Source organism: Panthera onca, chromosome D1 (assembly GCF_046562875.1).
Source record: "Panthera onca isolate mPanOnc1 chromosome D1, mPanOnc1 haplotype 2, whole genome shotgun sequence".
NCBI classification, from domain to species: domain Eukaryota; kingdom Metazoa; phylum Chordata; class Mammalia; order Carnivora; family Felidae; genus Panthera; species Panthera onca.
In genome coordinates this window covers 8,801,870-8,827,513 of record NC_138348.1, presented here as the reverse complement: position 1 = coordinate 8,827,513, position 25,644 = coordinate 8,801,870, and the positions used below count along the sequence as shown (strand labels likewise).

The 25,644-nt window shown below is 55.0% G+C and overlaps 1 protein-coding gene across 2 annotated transcripts; it reads right to left on the bottom strand.

Moving 5' to 3' along the window:
* Positions 1–1,583: 1,583 nt before the first annotated feature.
* Positions 1,584–15,060, bottom strand: CHRM1 (cholinergic receptor muscarinic 1). Of its 2 annotated transcripts, XM_060606989.3 has the most exons (3): positions 14,436–15,060; positions 13,891–13,983; positions 1,584–4,046 (listed from the first exon to the last, which is right to left on the bottom strand). In XM_060606989.3, the coding sequence occupies exon 3, from the start codon at positions 3,968–3,970 to the stop codon at positions 2,588–2,590; it is 1,383 nt and encodes a 460-aa protein (XP_060462972.1). In that variant the 5' UTR covers positions 3,971–4,046; positions 13,891–13,983; positions 14,436–15,060; the 3' UTR covers positions 1,584–2,587. The 2 variants fall into 2 exon arrangements, with proteins under 2 accessions (XP_060462972.1, XP_060462973.1); XM_060606990.3 differs by lacking the exon at positions 13,891–13,983.
* Positions 15,061–25,644: the final 10,584 nt, after the last annotated feature.

The window sequence follows — 25,644 nt, the reverse complement described above, 5'->3', positions numbered from 1 at the left end:
CATTCTTTCTCTCTCTCTCTCTCAAAAATAAATAAACATGAAAAATAATTAAAAAAAAAAAAAGGGCTTCGGGAAGTCCCGACAGCTGTGTGTGGCGTGAACTTTCATTCCCTCTCTGCAAGCGTTTAGCCCCCACCCAGGACCTCATTCCTCTGGCTAGCCTTCCTCCAACTTCAGCCTGCATCAGAACACCCGGAAGGCTCAATGAAGCACATGGCTAGAGTTTCTGATTCAGTAAATCTGGGGTGACCCTGAGAACCTCTAGTTCTAACAAGGTCCTGGGTGATACTAATGTTACCGGTCAGGACTACTGTGCCTTCAAGGATTAACTCAGGGGGTCTGGGTTGTCCAAACCCTGGTCATTCCAAAGGAAGGTTTGGCCCTTAGCTGGCTCCTGGGAGATCACCCCTAAACCCTTGGAATATTCTGCCTGATGAGCATGTCTTTGCATACCTACGGGCTTTGGGCCTTGTGGTATCAGATTAACCTCTGGAGGGGCTGGAGACTAAGTAACTGGAGTCAGCCATGCTTACACGAGCAGTTTCCAGTAGAAATATTGGACACCAAGGCTCAGGTAGGCTTTCTGGCAAGCAAACCTTCATGCATGTTGTCACATGTGGGCGAATTAAGTGCTGTCCCCATGACTCTACTGGGAGAGGACAACTGGAAGCTTGTCTCTTTTGGATTCAGCCCTATGTACGATTAGCTTTTGCTGATTTTAATTTATATCATTAAAAAAAAAAAGATTTTAAGTAATCTCTATAGCCATTGTGGGGCTCGAACTCCCAACCCCAAGATCAAGAGCCAAATGCTTCTCCAACTGAGCCAGCGAGGCGCCCCGAATTTATATCCTTTTTACTATAATAAATTATAACCATGAGTGTAACAGCTTTGCTGAGTTCTGGGTATCTTTCTAGTGAATCCTTGAACCTAAGGGTGGTCTTGAGGACCCCCAGTGGTAACCAGACTTTGAGAACCACTACTCTACGCTGTGGGACTAACCTCTCTGCGCTTCCTTTGTTTTAGGCTTTAGGGCTCCCCTAATCAATGAAATGCGTTAGAACCTGGCCTGAGGGTCACCTTTATGGAGTGCTTTGGCCTCGCGCCCCATCTCCATAGTCCAGGGGTCAGGAGGCTGTGAATTGCCTGGAAGCCTGAGTGTTGCTTGGTAGGGTAACCCTGAATCGTCCTCCTGGGTCACTGGGCCTTGGTCTCCCCATCTATAAATGGGGCTTTGGAGCAGTTCCGCTCTCCCTGGGTGTAACAGGGCCCCCAGAGCAGCCACATATGGCAAAGCTGATAAAAAATATGCTGGGCTATGGGCAAGGGCAGTTTATTTCACCTGGCCTCCCTACTTCCGGTATCCAGGCCTGCCCCATTACAGCCCTACTCACCTGAGCCGGGGCCCCCAGGGTGCTGGGGCCCACAGGTTTCAGTAGATCCAGCCACTCAGTGCTGCCCCCTCCTGGGACCACCCTCAGGACAGTGGCCCACACTCCATGATCCTTGGGCCCTCCCTGTCCCATTCTGCCCTGGTCTAAGACCAGGCCCTGGATCCACACAGGGAAGTAGGCCCCATTGCGCCCACTAGTCACGTGGCTTTATTCACAGACTCAGCACTTGCTGAGGATGGAAGGAAAGAACATTTGGGGTCAGGCTGGGCCTGGAGATAAGGGCGGCTGGGAGGCCATGCATGGTCGGACTGGGAGCTCACAGGAGAGGACCCGTGGGCCGGGCCAGGCCTGTGCGGGGCAGGCCGGAGGCAGGCAGCATGCGGGAGGCCTGGCTAGAGCTGCACGGAGCAGATCCATCCAGGTGGTGGCTGTGAGCCGGGGAGGGAGGGACTGAGGGCATAGGTGTGGGGCTGGACAGCAGGGACCCCTGCCCCTCACTCCCAGGGAAACTACATAGTGGGACAATCAGGACTCCCGATGCCTGGTCCTGCGGCTGCCTTGGGACTTGGTGTGTGACTAGCCCATCTGGTCTCTTCTGGTGTCATTGTCCTGCTGATGCTTAGACATTTGCCTTGGGGTGACCCACATAGGGACACTCTGGGGACATTTTCAGGGAGGCTGGACAATCCCGGAGAGTGTGCCTAGGGCCCCGGCAGAGTGGGCTGTGCCTGGGGAGGGGAGGGGGATCCCTGCTCCCTGAGAGGCAAGCTTGCCATCGCCCCAGGGGGTGCCGTCTCCCACAATCTGGGCCAGCCCCCTGGGGCCAGAGATGACTGAAATGTAAACCTTCTCTCTCCTGACCCGCCCCACTGGCTCCCTAACAGACTTCCTGCCTGAAGGCAAACAAGGGATCCAAAGCCTGGAGCCTCCTCCCCCAGCCTTCTTCCTGGTGAAGAGCCTATTCCCACCCAGCAGGGAACAGAAAAACCAGTTCCCCGGGTTCATTCCCTGGCTGGAAAGAGCTAAGTTTGGAAAGGTGGCAGGGTCTCTCTGGGCTGTTCAGGAAGGTGACCTAGGGGCCTGCGAAGCCCGGCGAGGGCTGAGCAGGGCCCTGGGTCTGAGGTCGCAGCCCCTGCCCGCTTTCCACCCGGCTCTCCCGGGGACTGGGGTGGCGGGGTGCAGGTGAGGGGCCATCAGCATTGGCGGGACGGGGTGCGGTGCACGGAACCGGGGCGCTTGGGGATCTTGCGCCAGCGACGCTTGTCCCAGCGGCAGAGCAGCAGCAGGCGGAAGGTGTCCCGGAAGGCTTTGTTGCAGAGTGCGTAGCACATGGGGTTGATGGTGCTGTTGACATAGCACAGCCAGTAGCCCAGCTCCCACAGGGTCTCGGGAACGCAGTTCTTGCAGAAGGTGGATACCAGCACCATGATGTTGTATGGTGTCCAGGTGAGGATGAAGGCCAGCAGAATGGCACTCAGGGTCCGAGCCGCCTTCTTCTCCTTGACCAACGAGAAGGTCTTCCTCTTGGCCAGCTGCTCCTTCCCGCGGGGCTTCTGGCCCTTGCCTGCTCGCTCACGCCCCTTCCGGGTGGGCCTCTTGACCGTATTGGGGGAGCTCCGGGGGGGCTGCTTGGCGGGGGCCTGCGCCTCGGGGTCCACCATGGGCATCTTGATCACCACCTCGGAGCCAGGCTCCTCACCCTCCGAGGATGTGAGGGACTCCATGGAGCCTTCGTCCTCTTCCTCTTCTTCCTTCCAGCTGTAGGCCTGCAGCAGCCTGGGGGCCCGGCAGCAGCGACAGCAGCGCCCCGGAGGGGTCTCCGGTGAGCCCTCAGTCCCCCGCTGGGACCGCTCTGAGCTGCTGCTGCTGCCGCCCCCCTTACCGGGCGTCTCAGAGCCCTGCAGGGCCGCCAGCTCCCGGGCCCGGTTCTCCGTCTCCCGGTAGATGCGCCAGTAGAGCGTGCACATGACCGTGACGGGGAGGTAGAAGGCGGCCATGGCTGTGCCAAAGGTGATGATGGGCTGGGAGAGGAACTGGATGTAGCACTGCCCGGCCAGCACCGTCCGCTCCCCTACCAGGTACTGCCAGAAGAGGATGGCTGGGGCCCAGAGGATGAAGGAAACCAGCCAGGCCAGGCCGATCATCAGGGCCGCCCGGCGGGGCGTGCGCTTGGCTCGATAGCTCAGGGGCCGGGTCACGGAGAAGTAGCGGTCGAAACTGATGAGCAGCAGGTTCATGACGGAGGCATTGCTAGCCACGTAGTCCAGGGCCAGCCAGAGGTCGCAGGCCAGTGTGCCCAGAGCCCAGTGGCCCATGAGCAGGTACGTGGTATAGAGGTTCATGGAGAAGGTACCGATGATGAGGTCAGCACAGGCCAGGCTGAGCAGGAAGTAGTTGTTGACTGTCTTGAGCTCAGTGTTGACCTTGAAGGAGATGAGGACCAGCAGGTTGCCTGTCACTGTGGCCAGTGACAGGAGGCCCGTGGTGATCCCAATGAAGGCCACTTGCCAGGGACCCTTTCCCGGTGCCAGAACCGTGATGTTGGGGCTGACGGCGGGTGGGGCCGAGGTATTCATGGTGGCCGGGTGGGGCTGGGCGGGCAGCCCCTTTCTCTAGTCACACTACAGGGCTTCCTCAGGGGGAGGTCATCACCTGAAAAGAGAGGACATGGCCTTCGGTTGGGCTGCCGGTCGTCTCTGACAGCTCGGGGTGCAAGGTGCCGGGAACCCACCCTCTGCCTCCTCAGATCTTTAGGTGAGACAGCCTCCCCTTTTCCCACCAGTGGCCCCACACAGTCATTTATAACGCACCTTCCCAGCCATGACTGGATGTGCCAGCGGCACTGGGGGGAGGGGGCTTGGAATCCAGAGATCAGAGTCCCCCTTCAGACTCCGAGCCTCGATTTTCTCATCGGGAAATTGCTACTAATTCTTGTCTTGCTTAACTCACGTGGCAGGAGTTGGGAGACTTGCTTTGTATACACCACTGCCAAATTTTCAAAGCACTTCACTCAATTTTATTAAAGCTCTCATTTACCAGGGAGTTACTACCAGCCAGACACAGCACTAAGTGCTTCATTGAATTACCTAATTTAACTGTCGTACATCTCTGGGACGCAGGTCTCTTATGATCCCCATTTCACTGAGGCAACCGTGGCTCTGAGCAGCTACATAAACCTGGCCCCCAGTGACAGAGGAGGTGAGTCTGATTAGGACCTGCTTCTCTTTCTTTCTCTGAGCATGTGGAGCGTCAGTGGGATTCTTCCATCGAATAAGATGGGAAGGCGAGGGAGGAAGATAAGGGGACAGAGGTGTATGTTAGTGTGTCTGCTGGTTTCCCTGTGCGCGCGTGTGTGTCTGTGTGTGTGCGTGTGACAGAGATAGAGAAAGAGAGAGAGAGAGAAGGAAGGCAGCGTTTGAAGCTGGATCAGATCCTCCATGAGGGCAGCCGGGTAAGTTGTGCTGGGCCCGACTGCTCGCCTGGTGGTAAAAAGCCTGGAGTGAAAGCAGGCAGCAGGGACGAGGGCCTCAGCTCCCAGGTAGGCAGGGGTCTGGCCCCAGCTGAGGTGTGGGAGGCCCCTTCTATTTCCCTGCTCTGTTCCTGAGTCCAAACTGAGTGGGGAACGGCAAGGGCAAAGGGAAGATCCCCCACATTTTTCTTGAGCCTGGAGTCCAGCCCAGGCACCAAAGGTGGGTAAAGGGAAAACCCTTTCTCAGCAACCTACTGGCTGGGAAGGAGGCCCCCGCAGCTCAGCCGTGGCCTTGCTGCTGTATGTTTTGGCTGGTTCCTTCCTGTTCTGGGGCTCAGGTGTCCATCTGTCCATCGAAGAGCTGGGGTCTCCTCCCACCTGCAGCTGTGGCCTCAGGGACCGTATCATTGGAAAAACTCCAGGGTACCTGGGTGGGTCAGTTGGTTAAGCGTCTGACTTCGGCTCAGGTCACCATCTCTTGGTTTGTGGGTTCGCGCCCTGCATCGGCCTCTCTGCTGTCAGCGCGGAGCCTGCTTCGGATCCCATCTCCCTCTCTTTCTCCACCCCTCCCCTGCGCATGCGCTCCATCCTCCTCTCAAAAATAAACAAACATTAAAAAAAAAACAAAGAAAAGAAAAATTCCAAGGGAGAGATGGTGGGCAAGGGCCCACCAAGCCCTGGTGCTCCTCAGGACCTGGTCTGTGACAGAGAGACTAGTGTGCTGTGCCTGTGAGGAGGTTGATGCATGATAGGTGGCCTTGTGGGGGGGGGGGGGCTGTGACAGTGAGGTCATCTCCACTGGTCACGGTAAACCGGTGTGTGAGAGGGACTCTCAGGATGGCAGTCTGGAGTGTGACAGAATGAGCGAGAAGGACTGGCTGTCAGTGCGTGCTTGTGCGTCGGGGGCAGTGTCCCCATCAGGGGGACATGGAACATCACAGTGGAAGGGCCTGGACTGTGGAGCTCGATGGCCTGCCTTTGAACCCAGGTAACACCATTTACTGGGTCTGTGATCCCTGCGAGTGGTATCATTGCTAGGTGCCTCGGTTTTTTCAGCTGAAAACCGGGAATGACATCAGCCAATGGGAATGACTAGCCACCAAAGCGAGGAATTATTGTGAGGCTTAAATGGGTCCCCAGATGCAGAATGCATGGAATAGGCCTAGCACACGGTAGGCACTAGATGCCTGTGGACTCTTAGCATGTGCACCCATGAGGGCTCCCCCCATGAACGTCTGCTTCTTTGATTAAACATCTCTTGGGGCACCTGGCTGGCTCAGTCAGTAGAACACGCGACTCTTGATCTTGGGGTCATGAGTTTGAGCCCCACGTTGGGCATAGAGATTACTTAAATAAATAAACAAATTCTAGGGGCGCCTTAATGGCTCCATCAGTTAGCATCCAACTCTTGGTTTTGGCTCAAGTCATGATCGCACAGTTCGTGGGATCGAGCCCTGAGTTAGGTTATGTGCTGACAGCACAGAGCCTGATAAGATTTTCTCTCTTTCTCTCTCTCTCTCTCTCTCTCTGGCTGCCCCTCCCCGCCTTTCTGTCTCTCTCAAAATAAATAAATAAACTGAAAAAAATTTTAAAAAATTCTAATATTATGACAGCAGCAACTGATAATGATAGTGACCATTGCTGTTTAGTGCTCCCTGAGGGGCAGTCCCTGCTCAAAGTGCTCATGTGCATTATTGCATTTAATCTTAACAGGGAACCTATGGCCCGGGGATTGTTCTTCTCTCCATTTCACAGATGAAGAAATTGAGGCTGAGAAAAGCAAGACAACTGGTACAAGATCACACAGGCAGGAACCAAGATTTGAGCCTAAGCAGCTTGTTCCAATGAAACATTATTTATAAAAACTGATGACTGGGGGCACCTGGGTGGTGTGTCAGTTGAGTGTCTGACTTCAGCTCAGGCCACGATCTCGTGGTTCGTGAGTTCAAGCCCTGTGTCGGGATCTCTGCTGACAGCTCAGAGCCTGGAGCCTGCTTCGGATTCTGTGTCTCCTTCTCTCTCGGCCCCACCCCCACTTGTATTCTGTCTCTCTTTCTCTCAAAAATAAAGAAAACATTAAAAAAATAAGAACTGATGGCTGGCCTGGAGGTCACAGTTTGCCAATTAAAATTTTTTCTTTTTTAATGTTCATTTTTGAGAGAGACAGAGAATGCGAGTGGGTTAGGGGCAGAGAGAGGGAGACACAGAATTCGAATCGGGCTCCAGGCTCCGAGCTGTCAGCACAGAGGCCGACGCGGGGCTCGAACTCACGAGCTGTGAGATCATGACCTGAGCCGAAGTCGGACACTCAACCGACTGAGCCACCCAGGTGCCCCGCCAATTAAAATTTTATTCTTTAAATTTTATGTATGTATGTATGTATTTATTTATTTAATTATTTATCTCTACATCCAACATGGGGCTCAAACTCACAATCCTGAGATCAAGAGTCGTATGCTCTACTGACTGAGGTGGCAAGGAGCCCTGCCAATTTGAATTTTATTTTATTTTATTTTACTTTATTTTATTTTATTTTATTTTTTTAAGAAAGCTTTACGCCCAAGGTGAAGCTTGAACTCATGACCCTGGGATCAAGAGTTGGACGCTGTACCGACTGAGACAGCCAAGCGCCCCTTGAATTAAAAAAAAATTTTTTTTTAATGTTTATTTTTGAGAAAGGGAGAGAGAGAGACAGAGCACGAGTGAGGAAGGGCAGAGAAAAAAGGGAGACACAGAATCTGAAGCAGGCTCCAGGCTCTGAGCTGTCAGCACAGAGCCCGACGCGGGGCTAGAACTCACGGACCGTGAGATCATGACCTGAGTGGGAGTCGGACGCTTAGACGACTGAGCCCCCCAGGTGCTCCTGAATTTTAAAAGTACTGTGCTAAAATATTATTTGTCTTGCTTACTGAGTCCTGCTGCACCTTTTTCCTGTACCCAAAGTCAGGTGCTGGGCTGGAGGCCGGGATAGGACTGTGCACGCAGGGGTTTTCCCTGGTAAGGTGCTGGTGGATGTCACCTGGCAGGTTGCCCTGTGCAACTCCTGTCCCTCTGATCTGAACTCGGTGCTATTTAGTTCGCATTGCACAAATGGAGCAACTGAGGCCCAGAGAAAAGGGGAAAGAAGGCATTGTGTAGCCCAAAGTCTCCTGGCTCCTAGCCTGAGTGCTGCCTCCCTTCCCCGACCCCTCAAACTCCGGTGCTTTGGGGCAGCGATGTAGCCCCCACTGGTGCCCTGGGCCACTACCTGAAAAGGCTGAGTCAGACAAGAGGAGCTTGCTGGCCTCAGAGGCTGTACCTCAGAGCTGCAGGGGCCTCCCGTCTGCCTGGGCACAGTGCAGCCTTCAACACTGTGACAAGCCCTCCACTGTGTTGGATTTGGTCCTACACCACAGCAGGTCTAGCCCTGGGGGGAGCTGAGACAATTTTGCCTTGGTTGCAAAATCTGAGGTGCCCCCAGACTCATTGATCAAGAAAACAATATTTTAATACAATATTTAAAGGCCTGGGGCGCCTGGATGGCTCAGTCGGTTAAGCATCTGACTTTGGTTCAGGTCATGATCTCGCAGTTTGTGGGTGCTAGCCCCACGTTGGGCTCTGTGCTGACAGCTCCGAGCCTGGAGCCTGTTTCAGATTCTGTCTTCTTCTCTCTCTGCCCCTCCCCCACTTATGCTCTGTCTCTCAAAAATAAATAAATGTAAAAAGAAAATTAAAAAAAAAGAAAAAGAAATTGGTGGGAAAACCCATCATGAACAAAATTTGATATGATTTTTATTTTGTTTAAATTTTATTTTTATTTTTTATTATTTTTTAATGTTTATTTAAAAAATTTTTTTAAAGTTTATTTTTGAGAGAGGGAGAGAGACACACAGACAGAGTGCGAGTGGGGGAGGGGCAGAGAGAGAGGGAGACACAGAATCCAAAGCAGGCTCCAGGCCCGGAGCTGTCAGCACAGAGCCCAACGCAGGGCTCGAACTCATGAACTGCGAGATCATGACCTGAACCGAAGTCAGATGCTTAACCAGCTGAGCCACCCAGGCACCCCACTGTTTATTTATATTTGAGAGAGAGAGAGTGAGCTGGGGAGGGGCAGAGAGAGACAGACAGAGAGAGAGAGAGAGAGACAGACAGACAGACAGAGGATCTCAAGCAGGCTCTGAGCTGTGTGCACAGAGCCCAATGTGGGGCTTGAACTTGCAAACAGGGAGATCATGTCCTTAACCACCTGAACCACCTAGGTGCCCCTGAGCCAAATTTTAAACAAAGGCAGGATCTAACCCTGCACTTACACAAAACAATCCTATCACCCGTGACTCACCCTAATCCTGGCCTTGGTTCCAATGAAACTTTATTTACAAAAACAGACGGCCAGCCTCTGGGCTGTAGTTTGTTGCTTTTTTTTTTTGCCATTTGAATTTTAAAAATGTTACATTACAATATTATTTACCTTGATTAGTGAGTTATTTTGTGTGTCCTTCCTCAAAACTGTCTCTCTCTAGCCATCTGATCACTAGCAATCATTTAACCTTTCTTTCCCTGGCCACCCTGCATCTGCCAGCTGATGGGGCTGACAGCATCCAAAGTGCCTCTCTGTTATTACTCCTGATTCCTCATTCTGAGCCACAGCCCAGCCACCTCTTGCTGTGCCCTTTGGCCTTCCAGATCCAGGCATAGCCCCTCTCTCAGCCCCAGATTACTCATTTGTTTTTTCTCTTTCTTTCTTTTTAAATTTATTATTTATTTTAAAAATTTATGTTTACTTACTTATTTTGAGAGAGAGAGAGAGAGAGAGAGCGCGCGCACAAGCGGAGGAGGGGCAGAGAAAGAGGGAGACACAAGCAGCAGGTGCACCGTCAGCGCTTAGCCCAGTGCGGGGCTTGAACTCACGGAGTGCAAGATCATGACCCGAGCCGAGATCAAGAGTTGGGCGCTTAACCGACTGAGTTACCCAGGCGCCCCTAGTTTTTATTGTTTAAAGTAAGCTCTACGCCCAACGTAGGGCTCCAATTCACAAGCCTGAAATCAAGAATCACATGCTCCACCAGCCAGGTGTCCCTCACAGTGCTCATTTGCACAGTAGAGGAGCTGAACCCGCCTGGCATGTGGGGAGATTTTACAGGGTCCTGAAATCGACATCTCAAGACTCTGATCAGACAGGACCCATGTCCTTGAGTGGAGGCTGTAGAGGCTGAAGGCTCACTTAGGTTCTCCCAGTTGGGGCTGGAATCACATTTACTTGTGGCTGAAACATGGCGACCTCTGACCCTCACAAGCTCTTGTTAAAGCTAGCTATAGCTTTGATGAGTTTTAAAAACGCTTTCACGATGGGGGAACTACGAGAAATGATCCTTAGAAGTGAGGAGGCTGGCTGGGAGTCCCGCTCCTTAATGGCTGGAAGTCCCTCCCACCTGCTCATTTTAATAGCCACATTGATGGGGCACCTGGCTGGCTCAGCTGCAGGAGCCTGTGACTCCTGATCTTTGGGTCATGAGTTCAGGCCCCATATTGGGTGTAGAGAGTGCTTAAATAAATTTAAAAAACTTAAGAAAAAATAGCCACACTGATGGACCACCATAATTAATCACCTCTTGCATGCCAGGCACTTGATGTATGATATCATTTCCTTTAATCCATAGGGCACCCCGACGAGGGTTCTTATCCCTATTTCACAGATGAAGACACTGAGGTTCAGGGGACTAAGTGACTTGCTGATGGTCTCACAGGAAGAAATGGAGCTGGGATTCTGCCCCTTGACCTGTGGGCTCCAGGGCCTGGATTCTTTCCACTTAGCGGACTCCTCTATGCCCCACTTACCAACTGGAGGGCCTAAGGCCTCCCATCTGGGACAACTGGGGGAAGGAGAAGGGTAGCAGTTCTGGGGAACTAGACCCCGATTCTTGCCACCCCCTGGATCTTCTGAGCCCCTGGGCCCAAGAGCAGAGCCGTCAATAACTCCGCTTTTCCTCCACAATCAGAAGCAAGGGTCTGCCCCCAAACCTCTCTTGGACAGTGATTTGCTCAAGAGAACATTCCTGGAGGCCTCCTCCAATCCCTGCTGTGTGATCTTGGGGAAGTCACTTCCTACCCTGGTCATCTGTAGGATGACTGTTTGTGTGCGAGGGTGTGCGCATTGCTGAGTGAGAACAGGAAATGGTGGGGGTGAGTCTGTAGCTTTGTGGAGTTGGGTTGGGACTCATCCTCTGAGGGTGTCATGTCTGGGGCACCGGAAGGGGGCAAGGAAGCAGGGAGGTGCTTTTTTCTCAGGACCATGGCCTCCTGATAAAGGTTGTTGGGAGCTTTTAATAATATTATTAATATTATCATAGCAACTGATATTTGCTGACTGCTTACCATATACCAGACATGGCTCTAAAGATTATATTCAGGATTTAATTGACCTGTTACAACTCCTTGTGAAGCAGGTTTTATTATCCTCAATTTGCAGAAGGGACAACCAAGGCTCTGAGACTGTAAGGACCTTACAGCTCATCAACGATGCAACCAGGATTTAGACCCAGGCAGTCTGCTTCCAAGACTAACCTCTTGGACCCCTGCCTACTCTAAACTGCCCTTGTGGGAATCGTGAACTTGACAGCCTCCTCGCCCACCTTGACTGGCTTGGCCACAGTCTGAGTCAGTGAGGGAATCAGGCCTTCCTTTAGAATCTAGCTGTGTGTGTGTGTGTGTGTGTGTGTGTGTGTGTGTGTGTGTGACAGTGTCTGTTGTCCATCTGCGTGATGTATGATGACAGCGCTGTGGGAAGGGGGAGGTCTAGCCATCGCTCTCAGAGAGGCAGGGTAGCGGGTGTGTCTGCCTCATTCGCTGCTTTATCCCAGTGCTTGGCACACGGAGTTGCTCAACAAATATGTGTGGAATAAATACATGAATACGTATATAAGGTCCTTCTGTTTGACTTCAGGCTCAGGGGCATGAGGATGAATCCACAGCGGTCAGGCTCCAGAGCACGGGCCCATCATCTGTAAAATGGACGAAGGGATCCCTGATGCACCTGCTGCGAGGAAGCAGCGTGAGGTGACAGGACAGGCACGGCTGTGGGTTGGGGCCTGTTAATGTTGGGAGAGGAAAAAGTCAGCCTGGGCTCAAAGAGTTAAGGGATGAGGTCAGAGCCTCTAGAACAGCTGCCCAGACTGTTGACCGCCAGAGCCTTGGACCAATCCCCAGGGGCTGGGGATCTGGCTGGCGAGAGGAAAGGGGAGGTCAGGAGCGATTGATGGGGAGAGGGATTCCTGAACACTTGGGCTTCCCGACTCTTACCACTGGCCAAGTTGTAGAGAAGGGGAGACAGAGAATGAGAGGGTGCTAGGGAAGAGATTCAGGAGGGAGGCATGAAGCCATCTTGTGATTCTGGGCCGGGAAGCTGGCAGAGCCCTGACTGGAGGGAACGGGTAATACTGGGGAGAAGGAGACACGAGGTGGGGCCTGTGGGGCTGGGCTTCTGGGATTTCACATGTGCTGTGAAGAGGGTTCCTTCTGGCTAGATCTCCTGACCGGTCCCTTCTGCTGGAGAAGCCAGCCTGTCAGAGGTGGCTCTCTTCCCCTGGGTTAACTTTTCTCTGAAGGTAGCTCTCGACCCGTTACAGGTGCACAGATCCCTACTTCTGATGCCTGGCCTCGGGAATCAGGGGTAAACAAATACAATTTACCACATTTTCAGGCTCAACAGTCACTGGAGTGCCAAATGGTCCTGGGGAGGGCAGCAGCCATCAGTTAAATGCTCATAAATGCGCTGCTGAGCCGGAAGAGGAGCGTCAGCCCTGGAACCACTGCCAAATACACTCATTGCTGATGGACTTTAACCAGTTGCCCGACTTTAGCCAAACCATGGCCAGAGCCAGACAGTCAGCAGGCTGGGCCCTCGACGTCACTTTGCCAAGGTAGCATCAGAAGTGCTCCACCCCTCATCACTTGCCCCCTGCTCTTCAATCCTTGCGTTCTCCTCCCCATTTCCTTTCTTCTCTCTCCCTCCCTCCCCCATCCTTCTAAGCATCACCATGGCATCACAGCAGAGCAGAAACCCAGCGAGATATTCACCCACCTCTCCCCGCCCGCCCTCCCCTCCAGAGCCCAAGCTCCTGCCTCATAGAGCTTGCTGCTTCCCCACCCCGTCGTCTTGCTCAGGGAGTGGGAGTGCAGTGCTGCGCTGAGGGCAAGGAAAAGGGGTCCCGGCCCAAGAGGACCCCTACATATCCTTTCTGTGACCATAAGCATGTCCCTTCTCCTTTCCCAGCCTCAGTCTCTCTGTCTGTTCCAATGGGGAGGCTCCTTTTTAGGGCTGACGTGACCTCTGCCTAAACCCTTCTTGACACTCTGGACTCCTCTCTGCACTTCGGGATCTGGTTCTCAGATCTCCAGGCCCCAGAGTCACATCTTCTGCAGCCCCATCTCGCCAGCCCCTCCCCTGCCTGCTGTATCGCAGCGGCGATCACGGTGTGCCTAGTGGCTGAGGTCAGGGGGCAGAGAGCTAACTCTTATCTGACAGCTCAGTGAGCAGCTGATTACTCAAGGACAGGAGACTGTCCGGCTGTAGGAGACAATCAGACTCCTTCCGGCCAGTTGGATGGAGGGGGAGGGTGGTGTTGGGTCAGCCTGGGTGGAGCTGTGGTATGTTTTGTGGCAGGAGGTGAACCCTTCTCAGTAGCACCGATAACCCCTGAGCAGCACTTGTCTGAATGGCCCAGGGAGAGCTGACCACCCCCTCCGCAGGGGTGAGTCTGCAAGAATCAGAGCTCGTGGCCTCCAGCCCATCACTACATTGTGGAGTCTGGGGGTCCTGGGATGGGTGCCTGCATGGGTGCCCATTAGTATTCATGCATTACCAGGACACGGGACTGAGACCTGCTCCTATGGGAGCCCAAGATACCGTGGACACAGAGAGGGCCCTCTGGGCCCTTGCACACGTCAGGGCCACGTTCCCTGGCTGGAATGGCCTTCCATGTGCCCATCTGTTCCCCCAGAGCCCTGGGGCTCTTGGTCTGGTCTCCTGCTAGCTTCTGGCCTAACACCCACCTTGGCATCCAGCTTGTCCGTGTGGCCAGCAACCTGGTTCAGTCCATCTTGGGGGGGCTGAAGGTGGATGGGGGTGGTGGGATTCAGGGTTCCCTGAGGGAGAAGAGGAGGAGGTTCTGGGACTTGGCACCCCAATGTCGGGGGTGGGGGTCAACCTCCCGCGGGATGCTGGTGGCAAGGACTGCCCTCTGGTCCCCTGACCTTTCCACTCTGTCCCTGGGATTCTGGGGCCTCTGCCCGCTACATGGTAGCCTAATCCCTCTGGGCTCCGGGTCCAGTTTCCTAAGGGGGGGTCTCCATCTCCTCTGCCAGCTGAACCCCAGAAAAACATCAGGTGTATCTGCTCAAAGCCAGGAGACGGGGTGTTTGGAGTCGCCAAGGTCCAATGCTACACAGCCCCCGTGGCCTCTAGACCCCTCCTTGGCCCCCTCCGCTCTCTGGGGTTCATCCCCATTTCCCCCTAGCCCCGGCTTTGCTCCTAGGACCCTGCTTTTCCCGCCCCCACCTCAGTGGAGCCCCTCCCAAACCCTCCCAAATGTACTCACCATGGGACTGGAGAGGGGTCTGTAGGGTCCTCAGCCCCACTGCCTCCCCGGGGGCCGGCGGCGTCTCCAGGGACCCAAACACCTGGCTCCCGGGGGGAGCTGCGCCCTGTGCTGGCAGCCGGAGAGGCACAGCCAGTGATTGGCATGTCCCACCCCCTGGCACGCCAGCCTGGGGGGGGGGGAGGGAGGAGAGGAAAGAGAGGGAGGGAGGAAAGGGAGAAAAGGAAGGGAGGGGGAGCTGGAGGGAAGCCTCAGGCAGCGTCTGGGGTTGGACTAGGCTCCTGGAGGGTGCCCCCCTCCTCCACTAGGGCACCTCATTCGAGCCCCGAGAGGGAGGGCGTAGGACACGGGGAAAAGGAGCCCAGGAAGGCTAAAAGTCCAGAACGGGAGAGAAGGCGGATACAGGGAGACAAACACCCACACCCACTGCACACAGACTCAGCGGCACACACACACACACACACACACACACACACCCTCACAAAGGCACACTGTTTCCCGGGGCTCCTTCCCCCACGCAACACTCGAGCCCCCAACCTGTGTGCACCCTGCCCCGACACACACTCCCCGGCATTCACATGCCTGCTTCCCTCACACACTCGCCCTGCCCCCTGCACATGCCCACGCGCCCACCCACCCACCCACCCACCCAGCCCCACACCCTGCTCTTCCTCCCTGCTGCGAAGGAGCTAGATTCCTTCTGTTTGGAAATGACACATTGGGCCTCACGTGAGAGGCTCCAACTTGGAACAGACCCAGAGGGCTGGCGCACCGCCCCAGGGGCTGGGCAGACGTGGCCGCGTGCTGGGCTGCGTGCTTCCGCGTCTGTCCACGCTGCACGGCCCGGGTGTGAGGGTATATGGGGGTCTGGATGGCAGGGATGGAGGGGGGCTGTGTGCCCACTGCACGTGCTGCTGAGTGCCCCCCACGTGAGTGTCCCCGAATACCACGCAACCTGTGTAAATGCAGGTGTCGCCCTGTTGGTCTGGAACCCGGACGCGTGTGTACACGTGTGTCTGTATTCGGTGTGTGTCTGAGTGTTGCCCAACTGTGGAACTTGCTAATTCTGACAAGTGAGGCAGCCTCTACCTCCCTGCCTGCTCCACCCCCAGCTTCCACTTGGAAGACAGACAGACAGACAGGCAGACAGACAGCTCTCCTCCCAGCTTGTCAAACTCTGTCTCCCCTGACTCCCACTCAGGGCTCATAGGTGCGTACCCAAAGTGACAAACTTGCCCTCCCCCCGCCCCGCCTCCCTTAGCCCCACTGCTTGGTCAGTACCCTCCCCCCTTTTGAGATTTCTGTGTTAGAGATAGAAGCCCTGGGGGCCCTTTGCCATAGAGACCTGGGTTCTGCCCGGGCCTCACCTGGCCCTAGAGACCTCCTGGGGAGCTGACCGCAGAGGAGAGCCGGGGAGACTTCTGTGGGGCTGCTGTGTCCCTTGTCCCACTGGGCCATGCTGAAGCCCTGGGGCAGAAGGTGGGAAGGATAGGGATCATCTACTGTTCCCATTATGCAGATGAGAAAACTGAAGAGCAGAGGCATACTTAACACATGGTGGACAAGTGTTTGGACTCAGGTCCCTTGGCTCTAAGCCAGGGGCTTGGGACCTGCCCCACTGCTTACCCACCCGCACATTTCCCCACCAAGCACCCCCTCTCAATCCTGATGCCCTGAAGGTTAACTTGGGGCTTCCTCCTCCAGCTGGAGCCCAGTTACCAATGGAGCCAGATGGAACAAATCCGGAGTCCCTGGGGCTTGGCTAGCAGCCACGGGACGCCAGTGGTGGGCACACGTGGCAGGTACATGTTGGGGGGGGGGGGGGGTCTCTGCTTCTCCAAGCCCGCTAGAGCAAGCATCCAGCCCACCTCCCTTCTGAAGTCAGGAGGCACTGCAGCTTAGAGAGGAAGGCATCTGCGCCCCCCACCCCCTCCCACCCCGGGGTCGGCCAGAGGGTCAGCAGTGGGGTCAGAACTTCACCGGTCCCTGTCCGTGGGCGCGGACTCCGGCTGCCCCCTGCTGGGCTGTCCTCGATTTGCGGCTGCGGCCGGTGCGCGCGGTGGGGCGGCGGGTACTTGTGCGCGTACACGTGGCTGAGTGTGGGGGTGTTAGGCCTCCACGCTCCACATCCATTTCCGAGTCTGAATCAGGCTCTCTCCTTGCCCCCTCCCCCCAATCTCCTTGGTCTCCCTTTTCTCTTCTCCCACCGCCTCTGCACACGTCCCTTTAGAAATAAAAACACTTATTTTGTAGGCGGGAGAGGAGGGTGTCCAGCGCTCCCCTGCCTCTTCTCGAATGCCCCTCTCGGTCCCAGGCGGTTTCCTCCTCAAGTCCGCGAAGCCAGGGGGTTGATGTCACCCTCCCCCCCTCCCCCCCACCCCCGACTGTATGACTCTTTTCCGTCCAGACTTGGCTAGGTCCCCTTACCAGATGGGGAAACTGAGGCAGGAAGGGAGGTAGGGCCAGGAGAAGCTCTCCCACCCGGCTCTCTCACCGCCCCCGCACCCGCGCCGGATTTAGCCGCAGGGAGGCTGGGAACATTGTCTTTATTTTAAGCCGCCGAGTGAGGCACGAACGCGGCTGCTCGCGACAAAGGGCTTGGCTAAGCAGCGGCAGGCGGCGCACGTGGGGGTCCAGCCCCACCCCCGCTCGACCCCCCAGCGGCCCCGGGAGCGGCCCGGCCTGACCTCAGCCGGTTCTGCCTTCTCTCTGGGGTGTTGGGACTCCGGCTGGCGCAGGACACCTGGGTCTCGGCTCCCCGCCGGTGGCTATTTTTGGTCCCTTTGGCTGAGGATTCACTCCTCCCGGCCACCGAGGGAACGCGGGGTTGTCCGCGCGGGGCTGGGCCCCTCGTTCAGCCCCCTCGCGTGGAGGAGGAGAGAAGCTGTCCTGGGTGCGAATCCAGCCCTGCCTCTTCCCAGCTGAACCGCTCTGAGCAAGTCGGCGTCCTTCTTGAGGTCCCCGTCATGGGGGTTAGAGATACTTCCCCGACGGGGGCTGTTTGACCAGGTTAAACGTGGCACTGTGGATTGCTTCACGTGAAAGCCATTCTCGTCGTTATTTATAACTCGTATTGAGCACTTACTACGTGCCCGGCGCTGTTAAACGCTCCACATTCATTAACTGTTGTTTTTTTTTTTTTTTTTTTTTTTTTCCTCACAACAGCTCCCAGAGGGAGTGTGTATTATTATTCCCATTTTACAGATGAGTAGATTTACAAGCAGCGTGCAATCCCAGGGCTCTGTGCAAGGGGGCGGTCAGTGCGTCTGGGGCCATCCTGGGGCCGGCTGGGGTCCCGGTGGCAGCGTGCGGGCTCCAATTCCAGCAGACCTGTTGTGGGACAGAATTTTTTTTTTTTTTTTTTTTTAATTTTTTTTTTTTAACATTTATTTTTTGAGAGACAGAGAGAAAGAGACAGAGCGTGGGCAGGGGAGGGGCCGAGAGAGAGGGAGACACAGAATCGGAAGCAGGCTCCAGGCTCTGAGCTGTCAGCACAGAGCCCGATGTGGGGCTCGAACTCACAAACCGTGAGATCATGACCTGAGCCGGAGTCAGACGCTCAACTGACTGAGCCACCCAGGCGCCCCTGGACAGAATTTTTTTAAGGCAGGGCATCCTGGCTGAGGGCTGCGAGGGGGTGGGGAAAGGAAGTGAGCCCGCCCTGGGAGTGTGTGCTGGTGAAGGTCAGACTCTCACCCTGGGCTTTGAACCCAAGTCAGAAGCTCAAACCTGGGTAAACTTGCCACTTTTCAGTGTTGCTTCCTCTGTCCTGGGAGGAGGCGGGAGTGAGCCACCCTTCCCACCAAACCTATGAAGCCAAGCTGGTTGGTCCTCAGTGCCCTTGGGAATGGGCGTGGGTTGGTGGTCTCACCCACTGTGGAGGTGGCCTCTATTCAGAACGGGGTGGGGAGGAGGCAGCTGGTGGTCCTGAGGGCACCCCTCCTTGCCCACCCCCACCGCTGCTTTAGGACTTCAGCTTCCTTATGCCCCTTTCCTCGCCTCCCCAACGGGTGGGGGCGGGGGAGGAGCTCTGGGAGAGACTAATTCTCAGATCAAAGAAGAAACTAAAATCCAGGGCGGGGCTGCAGATAAATCAGGCCTAGTAAGGGGCCCCAGAGTCCCTGACACCGGAGGGCTCGGGAGAATGTGGTCACAACAAAAGACATCATCATGGGACAGGAAATCGAGGTTTTCCGATCCGGTTCCGCAGTTCAGGCCTCCTAGAAACAATCTCTCTCCATTTACGCGGCGCTTCACCTCCGAGGCTGGGCTCTGTTCAGGGACCCTCGGGGGGAAGGGTGGAGGGCCCCTGGGCAGCCCTGCTCCACCTGCCCGGAGGCCTCGAGGTCGGCTTCTGAAGAATGGATGGGTTCAGGGTGGCCCAGACCACGGTTCCTCGCGCGGCCTGGACCTGAGCAGAGCGTCCCCTGGTCCTTCTAGCACGTGAGGTGACAGGGGTCGGGCAAGGTTGTTGGATGCTGGGGACCGAGGCCACTCATCCTGGATGAGTCTGTGAATCTTGGTTGCACGGGAGGCGCAGCGAGGAGCAGCGTTCCCGTTGGGCGTCCCTAAGCGTTCTCTATTCCCTCCTATAAGGACAGGACCTCAGAGTCCAGGCCACTTGCTGCCGTCTAGGATTTGGACGCATCGTGGGGTTGAGGCCCGGATGGAGGGAAGGGGCGCTCTCCCCAGCGTTATGGGGGTCCTTGCTTCCCACTCAAACTCTATGGCCAAAAAATGGCTGGGAAAATCTGATTAACGGCGTCAACTTTGCTTTGCTTGGTCAGTGGACACCGGCTCCCCAAGTTTTCTGCCACTTGACATATGCACCCTGGCCCTGGACTTGACCGGATGTGAAACTGCTGGAGAGAAGTGGTGCAGAGCTTTGGGCGGGCACCCCGAGCTAGATCTCCAAGGCTTCTCTCCAGCCCTCCAAAGCTGAGTCTACGCGCCCCTGTGAGTGACCGGGGTGAGGCAGGACCGATTTCAGGGTCCCCTGCCCCTGGCCGGGCTAAGTTTGCTGCCTTGCCTCGTAGCACCTCTCCCCCCGACTTCCGTGACCGTGTACCTTGTTCCCACCCAGTCGGAGACTGAAGCTCGAAGCCCAAGGTGGCGTGGTGTGGGACGGGGTCGAGTGGAGCCTAAGCCCTCTGGCTCTCCCATTCACCTCTCCGCGAGACCCTCGTCCCCCCTGTGGGCTCAGCAAGTACGTCAGCGGGCAGGGTGGTTCCCCGCCGTCCTCTGTCTGGGCACCAACTAACCAGGGCGTTCCGGTGGTACCCACCGGCCTCCGTATTTCCCCGCGCCCTCTGGTGGCCGGGCTCTGGCCGGGGGGTGGGGGGTGCAGGGCGAGAGGTCGGACAGGGCAGGGCGGGGCGGCTGTGTGCCCGGAGCCGGGAGGCCGTTTTCCTGCGCAGGGAGAGGAATAATAGTACCTCTTTCATGCCCTACAGTGCTGGCCCTTCGTTGGCAGGGGTGGGTGAGGGACGGCACAGATCCAGATCTCAGAAGGAAGCCGGAGTTGGCTAGGCTGGACTGCCGCCCTTGGCACTGGCTGTCGCAGTCAGGAGCGCTTTACGTGCGCTTTTCTCATTTAAGCCTCAACAACCCCGAGGTGCAGGCGCTGTGATGATTTCCATTTTACAGATAGAAAACTGAGGCCCAGAGAAGTTAGGTTAACTCAGTCTGCCCTCTGGACTCCTTCACAGTTTGCAGATTTTGGCCCCAGTTTGGAGCCTTAGTTGAGAACCCTGTGGGCCATTTATAAAGAAGGAGGGGCATCCCAGGAATTTGCTAAGCCGGTGTCTCCCCCAGCAATTCATTCCGCTGTCCCATGTATTTAACAAACACGTAGCTCTGTTCTCAAAGTTTTACATGTTTTAACTAATTTAATTTTTAACTAATTTAACCCAACGAAGTAGATAGAATTATTATCCCCATTTCATGGATAAGGAAACTGAGGTATTGAGAGGTTCTGTAGTCTGAGGTCGCATGGCTAGTAGGTGACAGAGCTGGGCCTGTTGACTTCAATCAGTGCTTTGTCTCTATCCTATAAAGGCCCCCCAAATGTCCATATCAGTGAATCCACGCAGCCTTCCCGTTCTCCTCCGCCCCACCCCCGCATCCCGGACTGTGGGGCAATCAATCTTTCTGCCAGAATCTAGGGCCCCCCCTGCCTCGCCCCCTTGGCGCCTCCTGTCAGCCCCAGCCGCTGAAGGCCTAACCAGGGCAGGGATTGATGACTTTGGGCGACCTCGGAGGCCGCCTGTTTACTCCGCCTGTCCGCACACGCTGTGATTAACAGTGCACAATCGAGTTAGGGCCAGAGATCCGAGGCTGAGGCTTGGGGAGGGGGAGGGGCCTCCGGGCTAGAGCCCCCCTCTCCCTGGGGCCATCAGGGGTTGGCCTGAAGTTGGAGCCCCCGGGGAGGTCCAGAGGGTGCTGTGCCCTGCCAGTGGGGCTAGGAAGCATGTGGCCCTCTGGAGCTGCGGACAAACCTTCGCTGCCCTTCTAGCCCTTTTCACTGAGGACTGGAGGCTCAGAAAGGGAGGGGGTGGGTGCATATTAGAAGGAAGGCCTAACAGAAAATGGCTGCATTACTGGGAGGGAGGGAGGAAGCCAGGCCAGATCTGGGGTTTGGAAGGTGGGAAGCAGCCCTGCTTGGGCCTCAAGTTGCTTACTTCTGGGGTGGGTATGTTTTTCTCTTAGGCCTGTTTCTCTCTTCCTTGAGCACACATCTAGCCTGCTCCAGCTTTCAGAGCAGGCTAGACATGCTTCCACCATGGAAGTGGGTCTGCACACCACCTGGGGTGAGGGAAGACAGGGGTAAAAGCCCAGACCCAGCTCAGCCCTTCTCATGGGGAGCCTTTGCTCCCCTACATTCCAGGGAGAGGCTTCCAGGGTTTTAAACCAGTAGTTGCTATTTAAAAACCACACAGTGCAGCCTATAGTATGTCCTACTTCCTCCAGATTGATAAGGCAGCCCCATCCTAAGGGAATAGTGTGGAGTCTATGCCCAGCACTGTGTTAAAGACAGGAAGGGAACAGGAGAAACCCGAGTCCAGAAGACAGGGGGGTTGATGAACTAGTTGAGATAAGATGATCTTGGGAAAGCTACCAGGGCAGACCAGAGCCCATGAACTTCGTGGGAATAGGGAAAAAGGTGAAGAAAAGTACAGGGATGGTCAGTGGGAGCTGGCTCCATTGGGGGGGGGGGGGTTATAGGCCAGGCTGGGGAGGATAATCTGGATCTGGAGTTTATGTAGTATGTCAAGACACCAGACTGTTTGAGTCAAGTGGGAGGCCCAGTCTAGAATCTTGTGTGAGGGAAGATGTCATGGCCTTCCTCCCAGCCTCAGTTTACCCATCTATAAATACGATGGGGACAGAGGTGTAGATGGACTAGGTGGTCCCCAAAGACTCTCCCAGCTCTGATGTTCTTTGCAGGTGGGACACCTGGGGTTCAACTCACTTCTGCCTTTCCTGGCCCTGAGACCTTGGGCAGATCACCGAGCTTTGGTTTCCCAGAAGTAAAACAGGCGATTAGGTTAGCCTAGTATTCCTCAGAGTCTATCTTGCAAGACATTAGTAGATGTAAGTTATGAGAAAAAAAGACCTCCGTGATAAAATGGGAAATTAATTCGGTTTTCTTTATTTCAGGAACCTATCAGAACCTTTAAATGGCAAATATACACTGACAATCTCTGAGAGGCAGAGAAAACGTGCAGGTTTCTCCAACTTATTTCACCACGGAAGTTTTTTTACATGAGCCTTTTTCTGGTTCCCAAAGGAACCATCTGGACTCTCCTGGCAGGGGTCAATGTGATGGCCACCCATAGCCCTGGATGTGGTTACCTGGTTCCCAATCCTGGGCCCCAGCCCCAAGTTTCCCCAGCCCAGCCTCTGGCCTCCAGTCCTCAGTCAACAGACCTCATTCCCTAGCTTACGATGCAGCCTCTGGCCCCAAGTCTCCTGGCTCCCAGCTCCAGACCCTCTACCTTGAACCTCATCTTTAAGTCACGGTCCCATTTCCCACCCATGGCTCCCAGCCTTCCTCTCCAAAGCTGTTTTGGAGACTTTGGGTTCTACAGGGTTAACGGGTAACACCTTCCCTGTCCCCAGCTGTCCCCTATCCCCAGCTGCATCTGCAACCCATTTGGTCTTTGGGCCAGAGCCACAGTCAAAGGAGAGCCAGGGCCCCAGGGGAGTGATTACACATATCACATATTGGTAGGTTGAGGGGTTGCACTCCACAGTGTTTGCATTAAAATCCCCCTCCCCCTGCACAAGCCTGGTCCAAGGAGAGGGAACCCCTTGGAGGCAAAAGTATAGATTATGAACTAGAACATTCTAGTCAGATAAATGGGTGGGAGGTGGGAAGTAGAGATAAGGGCAGAGGTCAGGAGGAGACTGCGGGGGGGGGGGGCGGTGTGTGTGTGTATGGAATGATAAGCCTGACTCAGCGGGTGATCCTAGGATGAGGCTGGGGACAAGGGCCAGTCCCAGGGTGAAAGGAGCCATTTTACAGATGTCGAAGCAGAGGCCCGGTGACTTCCCGAAGGCTAGCCAGCCATCCGATGGCTAGTGCCCACACCCACATTGTCTCCTTGTATTATGATCTCGGTTAACAGTTTTCAAAGTGCGGGGCACCGGGGTAGCTCTGTCGGATAAGCTTCCGACTTTGGCTCAGGTCAAGATCTCGCAGTTTGTGAGTTCGAGCCCCATGTCGGGCTCTGTGCTGACAACATGGAGCCTGGTTCAGATTCTCTCCCTCTCTCTCTGCCCCTCCCCTGTTTGCACTCTCTCTCTCTCTTTCATAAACAAACAAACAGACGTTAAAAAAAAAACAACCAGTTCTCAAGGTGCTTTCTCTCCATACTTCCTCCTAGAAATACTTTCTAGATGCCCCTGGGGCCACTCCCTCTCTTGGTTCTCCTCCTTCCTCCCTGCTCAGTTTCCTTTGCTGATCTGCATCTTCTCACCCTCTAAACTTTGGAGTGTCTGGGCTCAGTCCTTGGACCTTCACACCCACTCCCAGGTGAATGTATGCCACTCACCACACTGATGATTCCCAAATTTACGTCTCCAGCCCAGCCCCTCTTCTGAACTTGTATATCCAATATTTTTTCATCTTTAAAATGGGCGTGATAATAGCTCTACTTCGTTGGGCTGTCAGGCAGATTAAATGAGTTAAGGCATGTGACGTATCGCGATGGTGCCTGGCTCGGTTTGAACATGATGCCTGGGGCTGTGATTATTGTTGTCACTGTCACCATTGCTGCCTGCCAGCTCCACTTGGGAAATCTAGAATCATCTCAGACACGATTCATCTCAAACCCCAAACCCGATCTCTGTGCAAACCTTGCCTGTCTCAGCTGATGGCAACTGTGTCCGGCTGGTGGCCTGGGCCCCAAATCTTGTAGTCATCCTTGATTCTGTTCTCTCTCTCACATCCCAAATCACATTGATCAGAAACTCCTGTTGTCTCTTCCTTCAATATATCCAGGGTGCAGCCACTGTGGTCTTGGCCAGTGTCATCTCAGACCTGGATTACTGCCTCCACGCTGGTCTCCCCACTTTCACCCAGCCTCCTCTACAATCTGTTCTCAGCACAGCCTTCAGAAAGTTCCTTTTGACAGGGAAGTCAAACCATGTTCCTTGTCTGTTCAAAATGCTCAGACAACTCTTTCTCAGAGTAAAGCTCCAGGCCTTACAATGACCTACCAGATCCCGTGTGATCAGCCTCTGCTCCTCCCTCAACCTCATTTTCTACCACCGCCCCCTCACTACTCTGCTCCAGCCACAGTGGCCTTGCTGTTTCTGGAACATGCCAAACACTTTCCTGCCTCAAGGATTTGGCACCACTGTGATCTTTGCCTGGGTAATACTAAACACACCGGCAGGTCTCTACAGGACAGAGATGATGATTGTAAAAAGGACTGGGGCTTGGGGCAGTGGGCACAGAGAGAGGAGCCCAGAGACCATGGCAGGGCCAGATGAAAGCCCCTGAATGTTCCTTGAGCAGTGAGCAGACAAGAAAGGAGTGCGTGCAGGGCGGGGCTGGAACTAGGGTGAAGCAGTGAAGCGTTTGCCTCAGGTGTGAAATTTAAGGGGGTGCCAAAAAAGTTAGTAATCAGGACACGTACTCTTTTATTTGTTAACGTTTATTTATTTTTGAGAAAGAGAGAGATAGAGAGAGAGAGAGAACGCGCACAAACAGGGGAGGGGCAGAGAGAGGGGGACAAGGATCCCAGGTGGGATTGGAGCTGACAGCAGGGAGCCTGACACTGGGCTCAAACCCACCAACTGCAAGATCATGACCTGAGCTGAAGTCGGACACTTAACTGACTGAGCCACCCGGGCGCCCCATAATATTTTATTTTTTTTAAATTTTATTTTGAGAAAGAGACAGAGAGAGAGAGAGAGAATCCCAAAATTGACTCAGGACTCAATCTCTTGACCGTGAGATCATGACCTGAGCCCAAATCAAGAGCTTAACCGGCTGGGCCACCCAGGCGCCCCGGGATATGTAATATTTTAATGCAACATTAAAAAAATAATGCAAAAACAAACTCCGCAATGAACAAAATATCAAGTAAATACTTAAGTCGAGTTTTAAGTAAAGACGCGTGGGCACACCACTGCGCTTGGTGGTGGTGCCCACTGGGCCTGGAGGCACGAGGCACGAGGCACGCGCAGTCCGAAGAGGGGCGGAGCATGGGGGCAGAAACAGTTTGGGGCAGGGGTCACTCACGTGGCTTCCTCAGGTGAGGATGGTGCCCTAGGAGTCATCCGACCAGCAGGGGAGGAAGTGGAGAATCTCAGGGAGAAGGCCGGGTAGGTAGGTAGGTACCCGTGCACCCAGCTGAGGTGGGACCAGGTGATGGGGCCTTGAGATCCACCCTGGGCACGGGTCTCAGGGCAGCGCCAAGGGCGAGAGGCGGAGCCAGAGTCGGAGAAACGCTGGGCTCCGAAAGCAAGGCAGACAGAATCAGGGGGCGGGGTCAGAAGTTGGGAGGCGGGGCCAAGGCTAAGGGGCAATCCCGGCAGGGAATAGGGTGGGTCTAAAACAGACACTTGGACCAATGGGGTTAGGGGAGGAGCCTGTGCGCTGGCCCTGCGGGGGCAAGTTTGTTCCGCCCCAGCAGAGCCAGGTGCAAGTCATGCCCTCCTTCCTCCTCCCTTTCTCGGAGCTGGGACTATGTGTGCT

Coding starts and splice junctions, on each gene's coding strand:
- CHRM1 (XM_060606989.3), bottom strand. CDS start 3,970: ATGAATACCTCGGCCCCACCCGCCGTCAGCCCCAACATCACGGTTCTG.